This window comes from Anoplophora glabripennis, unplaced genomic scaffold (genome assembly GCF_000390285.2).
Source record: "Anoplophora glabripennis isolate ALB-LARVAE unplaced genomic scaffold, Agla_2.0 scaffold488, whole genome shotgun sequence".
Classification (NCBI taxonomy): domain Eukaryota; kingdom Metazoa; phylum Arthropoda; class Insecta; order Coleoptera; family Cerambycidae; genus Anoplophora; species Anoplophora glabripennis.
This window is the reverse complement of record NW_019416825.1, coordinates 288,723-308,626: the sequence shown is the minus strand read 5'-3', so window position 1 is coordinate 308,626 and position 19,904 is coordinate 288,723. Positions and strand designations below refer to the sequence as shown.

Genomic DNA, 19,904 nt, shown 5'->3' with positions numbered 1-19,904 from the left:
TTCCAATTATCAGTCGCGGTAATCGAATAGAAAAAAATAAATAACGTCATGACTGTGTCTCGTAAATATGCTTAGGAAACGTTTCGAAGCAAAATTTAAAAAAAAAATCCACGAATACATTAGCGATTGACCGAGTCTGAGTAAACAATACGACAGTAATGACGGTTGTGGAACGGGGGTCAACTTTTTTTTTATAGCGCGTCTCGAAAAATCTAGCAGCTAAGTTAAATTTAATTCTCTGTTAACAATACTCTTTTTTTTTTGCAGATTCTGAACTATCCAGTCTGTCTCATCTCGGTGAGTACCTAGTTCTTAAATAGATTATTAAACGTTTTATTTCAATTACACAAAAACAACTGTAAAGTAAATTTCAAGAAAAAAAATCAGTTTATGGTTTAACACTAGTATGTATATGTATTATATGTCATTTTCCCTTTTGGCATGCAATTTAGTACAAGCTTTTACCGTAAAAACTATTATTATTAGTGTACTACTCAAGTAAAAAGTTGCAAAATGGGAAGTAAATCAAACGTCATATCAACCTTGCATCATTAAAGCATTTGCATATTTATTTCCATCACCTTATCGTTGTAGTTTTCTTTTGTATTGGAAATCACATGCTCACTACGTGCAACGAATAGTAACGTAATAAAATTAAACATGAAAATAAATTGCAAAGGTTTGTCAAATCGTATCGTAAAATGGACACAAACCCAAAACCCAGACCGAGGTAGATTCACTAAAGTTCGTCTGACGAGTCCTAAAAGGTGGATTGTTTCAATAACCTGAAAAGGCTCAAAGGAACACAGAAAAGTCTATGCAGAAGTTTTCAATAACTCGGCAGTTTTTTCGATGATGATGAGTTTTTACCAGTTCTCGTTTCTTAAGAAAAACGCGTCATATTACTTTAATAGATCTATGCGTAATTATTTTCTGACTACATACGCTTCATCAACGCAAGGAATATTAAAAAAACTGTATTTGTGTACAGCTATGGGATGATGCAATTCTATCCGAAGTTCTATCAAGCTTCGCACAGAACAAGATATGTATTATTCCAATTAATTATTGTAAACACGCAGCAATGACACGAGATTTATTAAAAATACTGGAATTTTAAAAAATGTTAATACCACCGCTTAAAGATTTAACCAAACAATCACTACACATGTTTTAAGTAGATCTTAGGATTTGATACGTGTTATCATTGTATTAAAGTTAATGTTTTGCGACACAATAAACAACGCGTGTTTGTATTTTTTGCGCGGATTTTTTAAGAATGATTTTTTTAGCTATGCTTAGCAGTGCCCACACTAGGAAGAGATCTGTTCACACCGCTCGCATGAATAGTGGTCGACCTCATGTTACCACTCCTTCTCAGTTTTTTTCTGAACGCTACAGACAAACCAATTATATACCCCACCTAGGTATACCAATACTTAAAGGAAAATTCATTTTTGGTATCTACTATTACGCAAAGTAATGCTGAAGTAATTTCAGCGTCCTTCTGTACGCGCTAATGTCGTTAAGTTAACTAGGAAGCCATTACTATTCCAAGCGTCCAATGAAACACAATCCTGGAATATCTCCTTGACATTTGCAAATCAAATATTAGCACAAGCTATTTCGACTAGTTTTCGAACCCCTCCGACCTTGTCCAAGGCATGCTAAAGTAACGAATCGGTGACTTCCTTAGAAGATTACGCGGATTCTTGTAAACCCGCAGTTAAACCGACAATGCCAAATTTATATGATCGTTTCTATGCGAATTAATGACATGCGATTCGGTAGCAGCGGTCTTTGTTCTAGCAAGGTCCAATTTGTATGTAAGCAGCGAAGTTTTAATGGCAGTTAATTGTATGACCACAAACTTTGTTCCCGTGGCGTTTCTTTAAGGAATCACAGACAACAACACTGAAAGAAACCCGTGTGAAAACAAGTTTTTAAACAAACTAGTAAAAAAAGTCATACATATTCACGTGATTCGCTATTTCTTCTTGTTTGTGTGTTTACCTGGTTCGATATTTACAAATATTTCCTGGAATACTTGTGCATTTTTATAAGTTTTATTGTTTTATGTGAACTACGCAGTATATTTGTTCCGCATTTCTGATAAACGTTTAATCCGTATTGATTATATGGGATTACATTGAATTATAAAAAAAAATCGATGATGCATTTTTTCTAGATTGAGATCTATGGGGTTCGAAATGTTGGCTGTCTAAAGAAATATTTACGAAAAAATTAAGGAGCTTTTCGTGAAGAAGAGTTACAATTATTTATTACTTATGTATTTATTTACATTTTGATACGTATCGAAAAATTTGTATTTGAGTACTTTGTCGTTTTTCAATAAGGCAGGTATTTCGTTGTCCGAACATTTGAGCCCCACGTAGGGCGCCATGTCCCGGATTTACTAGTACTTTATTTTGACCCTTGTTTAATTATTAAAAATTTGATTGCAACAAAACAATTTAACGTCATACCCACTTCAAATTTTAAGAAAACGAAGCTATATCGACCAGAAAATAGCTAGTCCGCTCATTTTTCGCGTTCTGCTAATCGGACGATGCCTCGGCGCCGCAAAAAGATCGCATTCCGACCCTCATCCTCGACAAAAACTAGGAGATCGCCGGCAGAAACTCGAGATACCGCTGTCGCCGTCACGGAAGACTGGTTTCCTCAATTTCGAAAAGTGTCCTGCACAGGTACCAGTTTATTTTTACCTCCCGTGTCTATATATAGACGGAGTCATTAACTTCTTTCCACGGCACAGACACGGGCGGCACAAGGTCGGGGAAATCGGTGTTTGGGGACCCCGAGGTGTATTTTCGCAAAGCTTGCCTTGGCGGGAAAATATCGAGCACGAGGCAGGACGAAACGTAAATTAGCTAGGGGTAATTAGCGGGGAAGTCGCGAAAATAGCGCTAATGGCTTTAAAATAGAGTAAAGATTTAGACTATGAAATAGTTATGGCATTACAGTTATATAAATTAAAAAAAAATCATAGTAGATACTTGTATAGGATTTCCGTAACCTCGTAAAATAACACGTCTTTGTTTATTTATGCAGTTATTAAGTTTCATTTTTGTGAATCGAGGCCGAATTGATTCACTTTGAAACAATTAAAATGTCCATGACACTTTCGGAAAAATATAATTTGCGAATAATTTTTATTTATTTATATTTGCAATTAATTTCGTAAAATCTTCACCTGGCGTATTAAAAGATAATAGCACACTACTATGACCAATCTGAATAAGTACGTGACAAAACAAATCTTCAGATTTAGATAAAATTGATATATTGTTACATTTTTGTAATAATCCGCATTTGCATAAAAATTATTCCCAATACTAACATTTCGAGTGCTTTTATCTTCGAATTCTTCATTCTTCAAAGTTAAGCTAGTACCAAAAATAGAAAATATTTGATATGAGTATAAATACGCACAATAAAAAAGTTTTGGAATTCGGAGAGCACTTTTTATTCCTTTTTTTGATCCGGCGATAAAAATACACCCAACTAGTTGTAATATTTTTGCTCCCGTAGGCACGCTGGTGGTTTATTTAATTTGTAAGCCTTATAAGCAGTAGAAACCAGCACACACAATATTTACGGCAGCGCCAGCTTGCCGGGTCAAAGCAACGGCTCGGTGAGTGCTCGGTGTTTTTTTTTTGTTTTTGTTTGGAATAAAACCAGAAGAATCCCAATTAACGCGACGGCAACGCGAAGACGACGTACAGTTGCTTGCCACAGATAAAATTAATTTGCGACACACGAAAATCGTTTATTTAAACAAAAAATTTGTCGGTCGACTTTATAAACAAAATTACTTAACATTAACTCGTGTACACATATTTTACTTTGTCGAAAGACAAATATTAGTTATTTATTTTGTAAATAATAGTTGTGCCAAGGGAAGGGCAGACATAATGACACTACTAATGAGATATGGAAACAGTTGACAGCCGTGGACGGGTTCTATGGAGACAAATAAACCTAGATTCTCTGGGTTTGGCATTGGCAGCAATTTTTAATGTGAAGGCATATGTTGAATTCAGAAATAGAACAGTTAGTAAAAACAGGGAGCGTATTAAAATGTGCGTTTGTTATGCTCATTTGTTTATGTCAGTAGGGTACGCTAAGAAAGTAAAATTAAAAAAGTTTCTTGTGGAATACAACGATGGGGCTTGGACTATATGGAAAAAATTACTTAAAAAATTAATATTCTGGTCTTTTCGTTTCTTTCACTGGAACAACCTCACAAATAAAACATTTCGCCTTCCGGTTTTTCAACAGAACCATGTCGATTAGCAGCCGAGCAAGTAGGTCGATGCGACTTGGCCTATTTGATAATGGCGATCCTTACCTTAATGATCGCGACATCACGGTAACCCACATCCCGACGAAATTTGGGTAAGGCGGTCGTGTGAAGGTTTCGCAATGTCTCCGTAAAAGTCCTACCTTTCACCTACTGACAGAGGCGCCGGCATACCTGATCATTGCCAGATGCTAATTTGGGAATAGTTTTTTGGGTCCGCCAATGCAAGGTTAGACGGTATTCAAAATTTATAAAAGATAAGCTTCAGACATGATTTTAATAATAAAATCGTCAGGTTCTGATTATATTTAGAACGACCAAGACACCAAGACCAAGTATACAGTTCTATATTAAATTTTTACTAACAAATTCCGTGATATTTTCTAATAGTTTTTGTCAGTTCTAATGTGAAATTTATTAAACAAGTATATTTTTTAAAGACATTTATTTCCAGTTTTTTCATTGTTTCCATTTTTTCTACCAAAGGAAACGAGTTTTTGTTTGGGTTCTTCTATTTTTCCAAATTTTAAGTCTCTTGTCTAGTCCACCTTTTGTTTTTTAAACCCTTAAATAATCAAGAGCTTCCAGAGATCAGAGCGTTACTTTGAAAAATATTTTTTATTGTGTATGAAATAAAACAAAGTTTCTACATATTAAAATTACAGCTTTTAGAGAAAACTCAGTGCAAATACTTTTAATCCCAACACACATACGAGGCTTAAGAGGTTTTAACACAACGTTACCTACGTCAAATAATGCCTATGCATTCACATGAGTACATGGAAAAATACTGGGTGTTCTTACAACGTCTAGACACAGGCATATATTTATTTAAAAGCATAAGCGACTCGTTAGGATACAATTTTGTTACGTTTGTACGAAAATTACCTCAAACTCGATGATGTCTTGTATTTACTTGATTATACCCACCGTTTTTTTGAGGGCCGTGGCTTTTTATAGGTACACTTTATCTTGCGATAACGACAAACCTCGAATTGTACAGCACTTCGCGAAAGGACTTGTCCCGAACGCATTTTTGATCATACAAAGTTTCCTCTGACCACATCGAAATGCCAAATATAGTTTTTAAGAATACACACACGTGTCATCGATTGCATAATAATCTAAAAGCTAAAAATAACACTGGTAGTCTTTAATTAATAAATAATTCGTAGGCTATTTCTGTTACTAGTATTACCGGACAAGGTTATTCCTTGAAATCTGGTAGAAACATATTAAAGTCTGACATGCCGAAATTAAATAGAATTTAAAAATATTGACAATACGAAACACACAGCTGCATTATTACCATAGTATTGCTCTTTGCCATAAGTCATTGCACAATATCAATCAGCACCACGTGTAATAATAATATTGTAGCAGCGCCAAATGAGGATATGTGCCAATTTCTAGTGACCCAATATCCCATATAAACTGCACTTGCAGTCTCGACGCGGATTTTGTTGAGACTTACCCGTTTTAATGTTAATCAAATCGCTAACCGTAATAAAGGGAACAAAGTCCACCGCGGCAATTTCCTGCGACCACAATTTTGCGATTTAAGCTTTTTAAAATTAACTGCGATCTAAAAATATTCGAATCTCCTCGTTCGTATGGAAAATCCGTGTTCAATTACCATGAAAAAGATCTGGGACGGGGTTAAAGGGAAGAATTACAAATGCCGCCTTTGTGTTTCCTGCGAAATTTTCCGCGGATTGTTTTTCTCATTAGGATCCGATCAATAAGAAAAACATCGGAATCGTGTACTGGAACTGGAGGTTTCTGGTTTTCGTGATTTATTCGCTATTGCGCTAAATATAAATACAACTGGACGTATGTGGTCAGATAAAGGTCTCAGGATCTCGTGTTGCCTGTAAAATATCTCTTAAGGATATTTTATATCTCTGTATGTACGTTTGACAAGAAATGCAATGATAAAAATAAGGAAGTAAACCCTCTACGACGCGCTAGGAAGAACGTCAATGCACTAAACAAGGAAACGGGGCTAGGACAATACTATGAAGTAAAACTGGCATATTTCCAAAGTCAACTTCCGACCATTATGACTAGATTTACAACGTGGTACGCAAGACAAACAGGTACGACCCTGGATGGCTACTGATTTGGAATATCTTTGCATAAAATCAGCAGATTTCATTGTCTTTACTCACCACAAAAAAATCTCCTAATTTCATGATGCACGAAATAAAAATACAGACTTCTTTGTAATTAAGTTTTTCTGTCGCTGATGGGAAAACCGCCGAACAGTTAAAAAAAGCAGGTCGACCTTTGTAATAATTTATACATTCTAGATAATTCAAAAGATGCGTTAATTTCGGATTCCTAACGTCATCAACAGGTCTCGGTCGGTATTTACGAAAACAAATCGCGGTAATCGTAAACGTCGAAATAATGGGATTCCGACGATTTTTTGGAGTCTCGCTAATTTATGCGCATAGCAATGAACGGATTGGCGCCAGATATGCTTTATCATTGCTTATATTCCGAACGGTTTCAGTTGTATCCAATTACCGCACCTTTGGCATTCGACCAGTCAATGCTGCGAACATTCAAATTACGTAAGGTATTACCAAGACCAAGACATACCCAGGAAAATTATTATTATAATTCACCGCGCTGCACAAACTCCTACTACAAGATTCGATACGAGTCCCCAGGTCCGATATAGTCCCGGGAATACGATGTGCAATCAAATGTATCAGTTGTATATTTGAAAAAAGTTTACAAGGAATATTTTTCTGTGTATAAACAGTTTGACGACTTATTAATATTTTTTTTTAAGACCACAACAAATATTCCAGCAAGGAACATTTTACGAGTGAATTTGAACCATCAAACCAGTCGAGAAGGTTCAAGTGGAATATGTGTTTGCTATTTCTTTAATTACCGACTGTCAAACGTGGCATATCGGGTGTATTTCGATCCCGGGATGTTTTTAAACGCGCGACAGCGACATATCGTGTTTATGTAACCAGGGGAATTTAAATGTGTCGGAAAGTCGTTGGCAAAAGCCCGCTTTGTGTAATTCAGCACATAGTTCCAGTTCGGTATATTTCTGGACACATAATGCAAGGCGTTGACGTCACGACGGACGTCATTGGCGTGAAATTAAAGCCGCGCGACCCAAATCCCGACATCTCCTGAAAAATATCTTCCTCTTCCAAGAGAAACTGAAAATACAGGATTATGAAACTTGTAACTACGGTTAAAACATCTTGAAAATATGGTTTTCGGCTTTAATTTCAAACAAGTTATTTTTCGTCCAGTTTATTTTTTTGGAAATTATAGATTATGCCCTTTAAGGTCAATTTTTAAAGGTTTCTGACCAGATATGTATATACCAAAAAATTAAATAGAAAAACACTTTTCTGGTGATCCACAGGGAACGATGTTAGGCCCGTACTAAGCTAAAGTTAATATTGACGCTGTGTATAGTCAAATATATTACGTTGTTTTGAATCATAGTATTATTGACACCGACACTAAATTTTACAAAAATAAATATGTTCACTGCATCATTATAGTTTACCAGACGATCAACAATTTTCTTTTTGTTCTGCCTTGGCATAACAATTCGTCAAGTAGCAAAATTGCGACGTTTGTTTTCTGTGGCACTCTGGAAATTTCCGTTTATTTTTGAAGACCGTTCCAGGTTGACGCGACGCCAAGGCATCTCAAAAAAACGGATTGTTTTTGGCTTGGGCTTCATAGCAGTACGCAGTAAATGTGCAATTTTTATTCCGCCCCAGACAACGCCGTTCTGCCAGTTTAGATTCTATTCATACCACCCGGCTCGTGTAAGAAATTTCTAACGCCATGCAGCTGGTTGTTTTCACGTAGGACGTAAATAATACTTGTTTCCGTGGACAAGTTCCAATTGTTTATAAAAAAAATTGGCTGCATTTAGACGTGTATTAATGGGCCGAACTGGTACTGCGATTAATTAGAAGTAGAATGGGATTTAACTCTGAAGAATATAAATGAAGTAGATGTTGGACTGGTTCTATATGAAAAATTTACCAGTTTGCTGCTGTGATTTGGAGAGGTGCTTTTATAAAATCGTTTGAATTGTAACTCCCGATGTAGTCTCATCTTTCACACAATTTCACCAGTTAATGATAATCGTTTTGAAGCAATTATTTTTAATGTTAAGCAAATACGCTTTTTTTCCAATCATGAATCAATTTTTTTGTTTGAAGTCGCACCGTGATTCTATTTTAATCTCGGACCAACCTACCGTTCCTCGCAACCTCGACCTTTCGAAAACAATAGATTTTTTACGTGCGTCAGCCTATTACGCCCATGGTAGTAGTATTTTTAGTCCCTTGTAGTAGTTCCTGACGTAGGACACGCAAGATGTAACTGCATTAGCATATTATCGACGAATAACGCGACATTTTGGAAGGGAAGGACGTAGGGAACCTGATGACGTACACTTATTGACGAAATTCTGCGAGACTCCTGAGGGCTCGGTGGTATTTAGAGCACGTCAGACTTTTCTGTAACACGAAATAAGGGGAAGTTCAGCTTGATAGGCATGGTTTTGTGACGTCGAACTAGAATTTATTCCATTGTCGATTAGAACGCCAGGAATTTTTGCCATTCTTGAATGTTATTGTTGGTGCTTAATACTAATAACAACCGACTTAAAATAGTTGCAGAAATAAATGCCTATTAATCTTATAATCTCACGATTAATAGTTTTTATTGATACTGTCACCTTTCAAGTACCTTTTCTGTAAATATTTTAGAATTTATTATAGCCTGTTTGCCATAACGTATATCCAATTTCAAATATATCAAAAATCACAGATTTTATCTGAATACATTTCCTCTACCCTTGTGAAGGAAGTACTTTTCGCAGTAATTGCTTATTGTTCTACAAATTTCTACAAATGTAATCTTTGTGGATGTGATTTGTAAAATAAGTTCCTGTCGTTATGTGTTTTCAGAACACAGACCTATCAATCACTTTGTGAGGTTATTTTTAAAGTTATCAACCCAAAAAGATCGTCTATCGGGCTATTTTTAGGTGTTTGTATCTAAGAAAAATGTATAGATGGTATCTTTTTCTCAGAATTTACCCGTTGCGACCTTATTTTGTATATTGTAATAAATGTCGACCTCTATCAAGCGAATCCAATTAAATTAAATAATGTACAACGTTCAGAACTATCCCGTTGGAAACATCTTACTTCCAGTACCTCGAATTCGCTGAAACAACATCTTTTGTTTTTGCCAATCTCTCGGAATCAGCTTTATCGCCGTTAGTTATTCAATATTATTGTTTTCCGTGGTTTTCTATATTAAACTCATTGCAAAATTAATTCCAAGAAATCATCTTGGTGGTTGGTTATAAATAAAAGTTATGTAAAAACCGACTAAATACTAAGTAATCAGATTTTAGATTCACATACTATTTATCTGGACGAAGAATTTTGCAAAGCGCTCAACGGATATTCGGTTTTGATAACAAGATTTATCTCGAAAGTTTTAAAAACATTCTGATTTTGACCCTTTAATATAAAACAAAGTCTAAACATTAATCTTTCTCCAGAAAGCAACGATAAAATAATATTTGCGATATAGGAGTAAAATTAGATTTGCTACAAAGTTTAAATATTATTAATGCGCGTAATATTAACACTGGAAATATAGACAGATCATTATTTAAGATCTCTTATCAACAGAAGTGATTATTGTTATTCCAAGGAAATATATTCCCTCGAATCGTAGAAAAATACTTGCAAAGTTATTATTTAATAATGCTATGCGAAAAATATTGGCTGGCGGAATGTTTTATGAATTAGAAAAAATAGTCTCTGATATATTGAGGTCCAAATATTTATACAAAATCGGATTTTAATCAAACAATATGAATTTATTACATTTTATTCACGGTGAAGCTGTTATGATTTCTCTTTCGCAACATGACTGATGTTAAACAGTTTTTGAAAAATTTAAACACACCTTTAAACAACACAGTTATAAATAATTGTAAATATCTGGCCATTTGTTTTTCTAATTAGGTCTATATTTATTGCCGATATAAATAATTCTAGCAGCTTTCTAAATATATATTTTTCGGATTTTCCTATTAGAAATACACAAATCTTTAGTAGACTTTTCAAATTCGTGGAAAATTTTGCAAACTACGTTGCTGGCTATGACTCAAATCGTAATCGAACTTTTCTAGTGTCTGACCTGTCCAATAATTGTCGAGAGGCAACAACTTCGTTCACTTAATCGTATTGACCTCTGCCATTATTTTTGCCATATCGTAATCTGCTTACACCGCATGACTTGAGGAACAAACAGATTACGACCTCTTAATATTAGCCAATTTAAAAAAGCGTCAAGGAATAGTCGGGCGTCAGCATGAGCCGTAGCAAAATATAATCGTCCAATTTATGTCTGTGTTGATATTTTCTAGAAGGCACAATGTCGATTAGGGCATATAAACAGCGATGGAAAATTTTTCGCGATTGCGACTGCTGGGGGTCGAGAGCTCTATTAAAAAAAAATGTTCGTCTACGTCAGATCGTATCAGGGAGTAAGTAGGTTTATTATCCCCTCTGGCTTATTTTGAGGCGGTTTATTTTAAGAAATAGTGCTTGCCTACAAGATTTTTTGTACAATAATTAGTTGAAAGTGTGAAAGAATTTTACTTAACTTCAAATGTTAATGTCTGTAATATCCGATGAACAGTAACGATGTTCGCGAATTTTTTGAATTTCTGTTCATAGGATATTTAAATTCTTTGAGTTGGCTACATTTTTCATTACTACAGTTTAATTCTATGGTACAGATGACATTAAAACCTATCTTAAGGATGAACTTCGTTTTCAGTAACAACTAATTAAATTTTTTTAAGGTGAAATTAGATATTAACATTATTTCTATGGTATGTATTTTCAATTTAATGCAGCTGGTATATACACAATTCCACAAACAAACAATAATCAATTTCCGTTAACTGTTATTAGATAATAGTATCCAACGAACAAAATACTGTTTATTGGATATTAATTAGTACCAGTGGGAATTTTGATTGAATATTTTTTTTGTGAATCTCAGAAATAATTAGAAAAAGTTAGCCAAATTCATTGCAATGCTACTAGACAATAACAACAAAAAACTTTCTCCAAAAAACCAAATTAGAGGGAAGGGGGGACATTCAAATTTCGTCGGTATTCCACAAGGTTGCGTTTTTTTCGTTCGAGTTCAATTGTAGTGTAACTCCTTATCTGCAACGGCTACCGGTCTGACCAAAACATCCTTCGCGAAGGATCAACGTCCACCGTAACCTTGAAAAAGTACGTTTGCTTGTGTTTACCACGGACACCTATAGGCCAACGCCGCTCGCTGCTGCACGTGATCCACTCATGGGGTACACAAAAAATTCCGTCTATATTTGTGCCCGCGTATAAATATTATGAACAGTTTTTTTGCACATCCGCGGTTTGACATACTTTGCCGTTTTTGGTTGGCGCGGTCCAATATTTGCACCAGGAAGCCAAGAGACTCGATTACTTGGACATATTCGAAAGCTCCTTTAACGCTTCGAGGTTTTAGAATATACTTTTTCTAATTGAAAATCTGTAACGTATTAGTTATTGCAAAAAAAACAACTGTTTCTCTCCGTAAGGACGAATTTAACAAACAAACGCAGTACATTTTCTAATAAAGCTGCAGGAGATACGGCGCAGTACTTAAAACAGACATTAATAATTAACCAGGTCGGCGGCAAACAGGCCTCACCTTTCCCGAAATCGATAACGGCTTATGCAAACAAACACGCGCTAAATCATTAAATTTGCTTCTAATTTTAATATGTTCGCTTCCATGCTTCCCGGGCTGCGAGATTTCGTTAGCGCTCGGGTGACGGCTGGTAAATATTTGACCGCAGCCGAGAGGGACGGCCAAAATCTCGACCAGGTAACGCAGAATACCCTTAGCGACCGCAAGATATCCGACTGCTATGCAGAACTTACTGGCAGGGGTGCGAGGGTGCGCATAGCCGTAGCGAAAGATGAAAAAACAGTTTTCAACAATTTTAAAATAGATACTCAAATGTTAAAAAGCATTTTTCGGTATATATTTAAATAATGCAGTAAAAATTTTAAAAAGAAAGTCGCCCTGTACAAAGCTGTAGCCTCGGCTTTTTACACAGATTCTAAAACGAAAAATCGCGTCGGTTTTGCAGGTGATCACTTTACCCAGAAATAATATGAGTTTAGAACAACCTCCGAGCGTTTGTTATTAAACAAACGCCAATCACTTCGACGTTTCGGATAACAGGTGGAAAACCCATCGCTCTCTTTGATTGTATCGTAAACACAGGTGAGCAGGGAAAATCCCCATTTCAGTTGTCTGGTTCGCACTGAAAACACATCTGAGGTAGCTGAAATTAAACATTGTTCACTTTCTTTCTGCAGCTTTGTTATTTTATGGGAATCAATTGGCCTAATTTTGTTACTGTAAGTATAAAAACACGAAGCAATGGCACAGCGTCACCTAGATCTCAGAAACCGGTGTGTAGGAGGGGGCAGTATATTATTATAATGATATTTATGATCACAATAATCAAAATTCAAGCGTTCTGCGTCAATTTACAGAACCCTTCGCGCCTTCCCGGGAAACTTCGTCGTATATCGAATCCGCCTTATCCAGAAATCCATTTACTGAACGTCCTTCCCTTTCACGAGCTCGCACACGTGTCGAGGGTGTATCGATTGTTCGCCCATAAAAACGGTTTTATTGATATCGCCGTAATTATGTGTCTACAAATAATACAAGTCGCGGTGACCTTCGTTCAAGGATTCTCGCGTATCCTTAACGGGCTTTGGATTCGATTTTGATGGCTGCCACTAAAATAGGCATTGCCTAATTAAATTGAGGACGAAACTGTAAGGAGCGTGATGGATTAGTGGGATTTTTAACACTTTACGCTTATGTCATGATGAAATTCGGCGTTTCTTTATTTGTTTTATCATGGATCTTACCTTGAAAGTGTGTAAAAAAACTGTTAAAAAGCAGCAAGTAGGAAGTAGAGTCAAACTCGATCAGTCAGGGACAAATTTAAATATTTATAAATTGATTTGTTTGATCAATATGCGCTGAATATCATTCCAGTGTACCTACAAAGTTATTTAAAATTTTTACCACCCTTTCGAATATTCCATCGCCCCCTCGGACGCAAATGTGGCACGTCCCTGGCGAATTCCCGGCCATTCCTCGACCCCAGCCCGAGTCGTTGGTTCCTTCACGAGCCCAGACCGACCGAGAAGCCGTCGAGATCGTCGAACCACGAAGGAACGACCGTTCCGAAGCGAAATGCGATCCCAAACCCAAAGCGCTTTCGAGGTCACACACCTTGCGGGCCCAGACTACTTTGTCAACGGTTTTTTTCTTACTCTTTGGCCTCCATGCGTTCCCTATTTCGCCGCGCGGCTGTCCGGGAAGCCGCACAAAAGGGGTCGCCGAAAATGTCGTTGTCTGGTCGTAACATACTTATTAATAAAAGAAAATTGACGATTCTTAACATACAATCCAATTTTCAGCGATCATCAATGACAAAAAAAAATTAAATATCTCGTATAATACTTGTAGACTTGTAGTACTAGATCAGGTTCTCCTTTGTCGTTTTGGACTGGCCCGCTAACCCAATTTCCCCATCAAAAAATCAATCAAAGAGGCAAATTTCGCAGCGGCTATTATTCTGCGAACCGTGTTACTTTGCCTTTCGTTATCTAAATGCTAAAATCAACACGGTTTCGAAAAGGTTATGACATGCATTCTTTCTAAAAGCCGTAGTTGCACTTTATGACCGTTTAAGAGACTGTTCAACTCAGCATGGCGTAAAACTGTCTACCTGGTTCTAAAAAAAAGTCCCACAGTTGCATTTATAGGAGTATTCAACTTTTGTGACATATAAAACTGTCTCTCGGTATATTTTCACAGCTCCTTTTACGTGTTCGTTTTATTGTAATTGTGTGATGCAGTTTTTCGCTACGAATTCGACACCTCAGAGACCATTCAACTTGAATTTTGTTGTAAAATGTGCAGAGATCGAGATCTATTCGTTTTAAGTGAGATGGCAAAGAAACTAAGATTTTTGAGGATTACTTCTGATATAACTGAAACCGGTGATTATCTTTTTCAATATACAAAAAAAACAAACAATTACAGACAAAAACACCGAAAAATTTAATTATAATTTCAAGATAGAATAGCCTTAAGCTTTTACGCACTAGTTTTTAAAATAAAGACATTTGTACCCGATCACACTGACAGTTTTGAAATTGAAACAACAAATACTTCTCGCATCTTTCCAACGAAGATTAAATTATTCTCAAATTAGATGACTTTGATTTGAGCTTAAATAATTATTGAACTCATAACATGTCTCAATTACTGACTGACTGAAACATATTTCCTACATTTATTTTGATCGTTAATATTTCAAATACTCAACAATTTATGTATATTCGAGTAGAGAATTCGCGACTTAACATATCTTTCTTTACGGTACCAAAACCCACTAATGTTTTTCTAAGAAGTAAAAGTAAATTTACATCAAAAACATACATTGGGCCTAGCGATCTTAAGCACAAAGGCGTATTCCAAACCAGCACCGACCGGTGCAGTGTAGGTGTCACAATTTTTTTTGTGAGCAAGCCCAATGCTCGTTTTACTGTATAATAACCGAATCCGTTACTATACTGCAATGCCGAGTCATCCGTTAACTCAACTGAATTTCAGAACCGTTAGTCTACTTGTTACTGAGAAATTCGATTTTGCAAACGCTTCTAGAAAGCAAAACAGTTGTATTTTGACCAAACAGAGATGCGGAAGTAAAAAAATAACACACTTTCGAAACAGCAACTTTTACACTAAAATCAAAGTTAAAGTTGTCAAGGAATAACGTTTACTGTTACGCCACTGCCTCCCACCAATTAGTCCCATTAAAACACACACAATAGGAGTAATAATTTATAGGACAACATACAGTCACATGAAGTGCATTTTTCGTAGTCGTGATTTCAGAATTGGTACCGTGGTATCACGAAACGACACGTTATAAATCTTGGGCAACCGTATAGGAGCATAAAATGGTCCCAAGGTCTTTGCCGCGATATGACGGATTGCATCAATCACCTTTATTGTTTTGCTATCTATGTAGAGTAGCTGTTGCGTAACTGGGAACAACCAGTTCCTGCTTCTACAATTTTTTTCAGTGTAGTCCCTAGACATAAATTTCTTATTGCTGAAAAACCGATGTTTTTTCGCTTTTGACAGAATAATTCGTTTGTTTATATTAGCTCACACTCGCGTCAAACTGCAAGATAAGGTAATAAAATTGCACATTACTTTAAGTACGCGATTTATTACATAATAAACAGAAGGGGAAAGCCGCAAATCATTCGGTAAAACATTTACGGCCAGTTTTTTAATCCGTATAACCGTCTACGGATAAAATTATCCCAAGCACGCCCTCATACAGAGAGGAGTGTGGGTTCGAATAATTACAAACCAAGGTAGAAGGCCTACTTAGATTATTTCACACACTGTTCAGCCCAGTAGACAGGGCCGTACTGAGGAATCAAAAGTAGTTTTTCGGGTGGCCCCGTGAATAAGTTGCAAATATTTCTTGTTTGCTTTCATTAACTTATGCTTAAAAAAAGGGATTATTCTCGAGACTTTCGACTTTTTGTCTGCGCTTCAATGGAAACCTGCTATAATGGGGTACGCTGGGCACGCCACTGAATTAGGGCGTGGAAACGCAAATAGTTTATATGACCAATCAGTTAGGATAGTGGTTTGAAATTCCGGCGACACCCAAGTCAATAGTGGTTAATAGAGCGTTACTGCAAACGGTTTAAAGGCCTTAAACGATGTCAGAGCAACGTTATGAGCCCCAAGAATGAACAAATGGCACAATAAAATTAATTTTGTTGCATGTTATCACACGTACGTTTAAATTATAGAACAAGCACGGCCTCCAACATGTCAAAATGACGCTGTATACCCACTTTTCGAGGTGGATTTTTATAATTATGTTTCGGCAACGTTCTAAGACTCAAACAATAGCAATTAATTTGTTGGGGTTCCGAGAAAATACGCGTTTGGCGTCTAAGTCGCCGCTTTAGTTCCAGGAATGATGGTTTCTGTTCTCGGGGCGACTGAACTAGCAGTCCGTTCGACTAGACTCCCGAGGTCAACACAACGAGAAAGTCAGTAGAACATCTACCCCAAGACGTAGCGAAAAAGCTCTTTGTCGGGACGGTCACGTATAAAATCGAAAGGACGGGGACCCTCGGTAGCCAATTCGAATTTAAATTAATTTTTTTTTCCATCCATGTGTGTTGTTACCGGTAAAGTATTGTAGTGTAGTGGATTCGTGTTGAACAGAAAGCGAGACCAAGGGAAATTCTAGTCAGAATCGATAAATCTGTTTCGTACTTTTATTGGAACTAACAGAATTGTCGTTTTTGGTTACAAAAATTGTAAAATGTGCCGCATATACTTCATCAATCGTGTGATAATTATAGTTTTTATCTTTTGCTTAATTATGAAAAGTCGTACAATAGAACTTCACGACAAGTGCTCATGATAGGGTCTGATAACATTGCACACATACTTTGAATACACAATACATCCGAAACATTAACTTCGTTCGAGATCAGAATCATCGGGTAAAAGAAGCTTTTCGAGGGCGATGACTTCGTCTTCTCCCGGTTATTCCGTACAAATCTCCTTGAACTATGCCTTCTGGACGGACCAGCTGCACACAAAGCCATTATTTCTAACAACGAGTAGCAGCTTTTAATAGCAGCAAAAAGACGTTGGTTCGTTCCGAACAAACCCAACACGAATTGGGATTAGAGATGTCTCACAAAGGATGTGGAATTAAATTCGTGTCTGAACGAAATTTACGCAGTTTCAAATATAGAACATCTGCTTCGGTGATGAAGAAAAGACGCTGGTCTTTTATATTAAATGAGTGTGCTTCAAAAAGTCCGTAACTTTCTATTCATCATGTTCACTAGATCGACTTTAAATTGATGTAATACTAAAATCTGTCTAAATATTATCATAGTATTAACAATAGTGACACGCCTGACATGATGAAGCCAAAACTACAAACCTTTATCATGCTGCATACAATTTTTTGGACTTAGATGGCATTAAAAAGGATTTTCAAAACAATCAGTCCGCTGTTTATACATACATAATTTAAATAAACACGTAAAAACCTTGGTAGTCATATCGTTACACTTTTATATTCTCGTTTATTTTCTTTGCCTTTGGGAAGTTTTTTCATTTTCTTCTTTTTTCGTCTACCTGCGCGCCGTGTTTTGCAACGGTCAGTGTTTATTGAAGCCGTCTCGAATCCTGTAAATATTTTAGGTAGTCTCGGGTAAATGTTTATTAATTTCATACGTAGCGGTGGCGAAACATTTCGAAACCGCAGATAATGGGCTAATATACCCGACCAAGGTGAAAAGGAGGATATCGGGTAAATAATTGCAAGGCTGTGTTTGCTTTGATTTAAATAAAACAATAGCTGATAACGCGTGTAAAATATCGTCAGCTAATGAAGGGATTACGACGCGGTTTATATATATTTTTTTTAACGTAAATCGTATTCACGAACGGCATTCTTAAAATCTAGACCCTGGAAATTAGGTCTTCCTGCTTCCTACACGAAAACGTAAACAATATGTCATCCGAGTTAATTTTTTGGGTCATGTTTAGGTGAAGTTTAATTGAACTAGACAAAAAAGCAAACAAGACTTATTATTTCCCGGCGTTTGGATTTATTTTTTCAGGTGATTGAACAGCATCCTGTTTTGTGTACTGTTAATCATAACTTAAATTCTGTTTGTGTAATTACAAGCAAATTATGGACCAATTATTATTCCTGACTCACACGAGAAAAAGGGTTAGATTTACACCTAAAACCGGTTTATGAATGATGAGGTGCTCCAGAGCCCATCAATCATCTCTTATCAGTAAATCCTGATACGTTTACATTTCTTTACGACTTACGCACTCGGTTTGGTCGTCATAATCGGGCTTAATTTTTTTCCACGCACAGAAAAAACGCTATTCAAATTGGCCCTTGATCGTTCATTGTCTCAGTACCCACGTTATTAATATTTCATTGTTTCCAACGGCAATGAATTACCAATTAAACCCGATTAAGTCCTTGATTAAACAAATAATAATCTTTGTGCCGTCATGTGCCTCTACTAAAGTGCAGGGTACCCTTTGATCTAACTTAAATCATCATCGAACAGCTCCGATATTTATCACAACCAGTCTCCTGACCGTTTGGAATTATGTTCCAGTCGAATTAGAAAACGTAAAAAAATTATTAGTACATTTTTTATTGCAGTTTTTGATGGGGAGGGGTACGCAGAATGGTAATATCAAAAAATCCAAAAAAAAACTATATTGGGAGCGAAGAGGCGTAGGTAATTTCCCTTTTTTTAAATTGCAGTAGAAAAAGCTCTATTTAATGCATAAAGAGTAAATTCCCGAGCGGATTTGCCTGACCCTGGAACAATTTGTTTATACCGCTATTTTGTACGTCCATTGGATTGGCCGTCTTTTCTATAAATTTCATCAACATTCATCGCTTTTTGCAATAATAATGCCCAATTTTCGAAAAATGGTTTTTCCGAGTTCAACCTTTATTTTATAGTTAACAAATTGGTGAAATATGACTTTAGGTACCTTAAATTGTAGATAATTTAGTTGCCTACAACATAAAATGACTAATTTTCCGATAGGTCATCTAGATTTTCATGGACAGTAAAAAAAGTTAAAAAAACACGTAAATTTGCAACTTATTTGTAATTTGCCAACTTAGCGTCACTTCTTTCGAGTTTTTTTTGATATTATCATTCTACTAATAATGTTTTCACGTTCAAACTCTAATCCGGATGGTGTACATTTGGAATTAGTTGTAGTGTGGCAGCTCTGACAGCAACAAATCTAAATGCTGATGTGGAGCATACGCTGGGATGTATTTATGACTTTGCAAGTCGTCAGCTTTTTGTTAGAATGGATACTTATATCCTACTAGGAGTTATTTGGTTCCCTTGTTTGAATTAGAAGAAAGAATGTCCACTTTCTCTAGTCACTATAAAAATTTCATAGTGCCAAGGTTTTTATCCCATTTACCACAAGCCAAAACATTCCTTGTTCACGTTGCTAAAGTAATTTGCATTGTAGTGACATAATTAAAAAAAACCGTAGTCTTATCCAGTTAGAAGCATCGCTAATATCCTTAATCCAGTGCGATTATATGTAAAACAAACAATTTCGTTTCATTAATACTATTTTATTTCGTAATTCCAGATAAGACCTTTCACGCGGATAATCAGTTAATAACGTAATGTACATGTAATGTGTACATTACAATTTCGCTCGTGGATGGCTTCCAGCTACAGCTCCTATATTAAAATAAAAAAAAAATAATGGGAATGTGCTAACAATGAACACACGGTGATTCTATATAAAGAGATCGCCTTGGGTCGGTGTCTTA

The 19,904-nt window shown here is 36.2% G+C and overlaps 1 protein-coding gene across 2 annotated transcripts in view; it reads left to right on the top strand.

The window, feature by feature from the left end:
- Positions 1–19,904, top strand: part of LOC108911607 — a 119,022-nt gene that overhangs the window by 60,104 nt on the left and 39,014 nt on the right. For both annotated transcript variants that reach the window (XM_018716582.2, XM_018716584.2), the window contains exon 3: positions 268–297. In XM_018716582.2, coding sequence (XP_018572098.1) covers positions 268–297 — 30 coding nt within the window. The remainder of the gene's footprint in view (positions 1–267; positions 298–19,904) is intronic.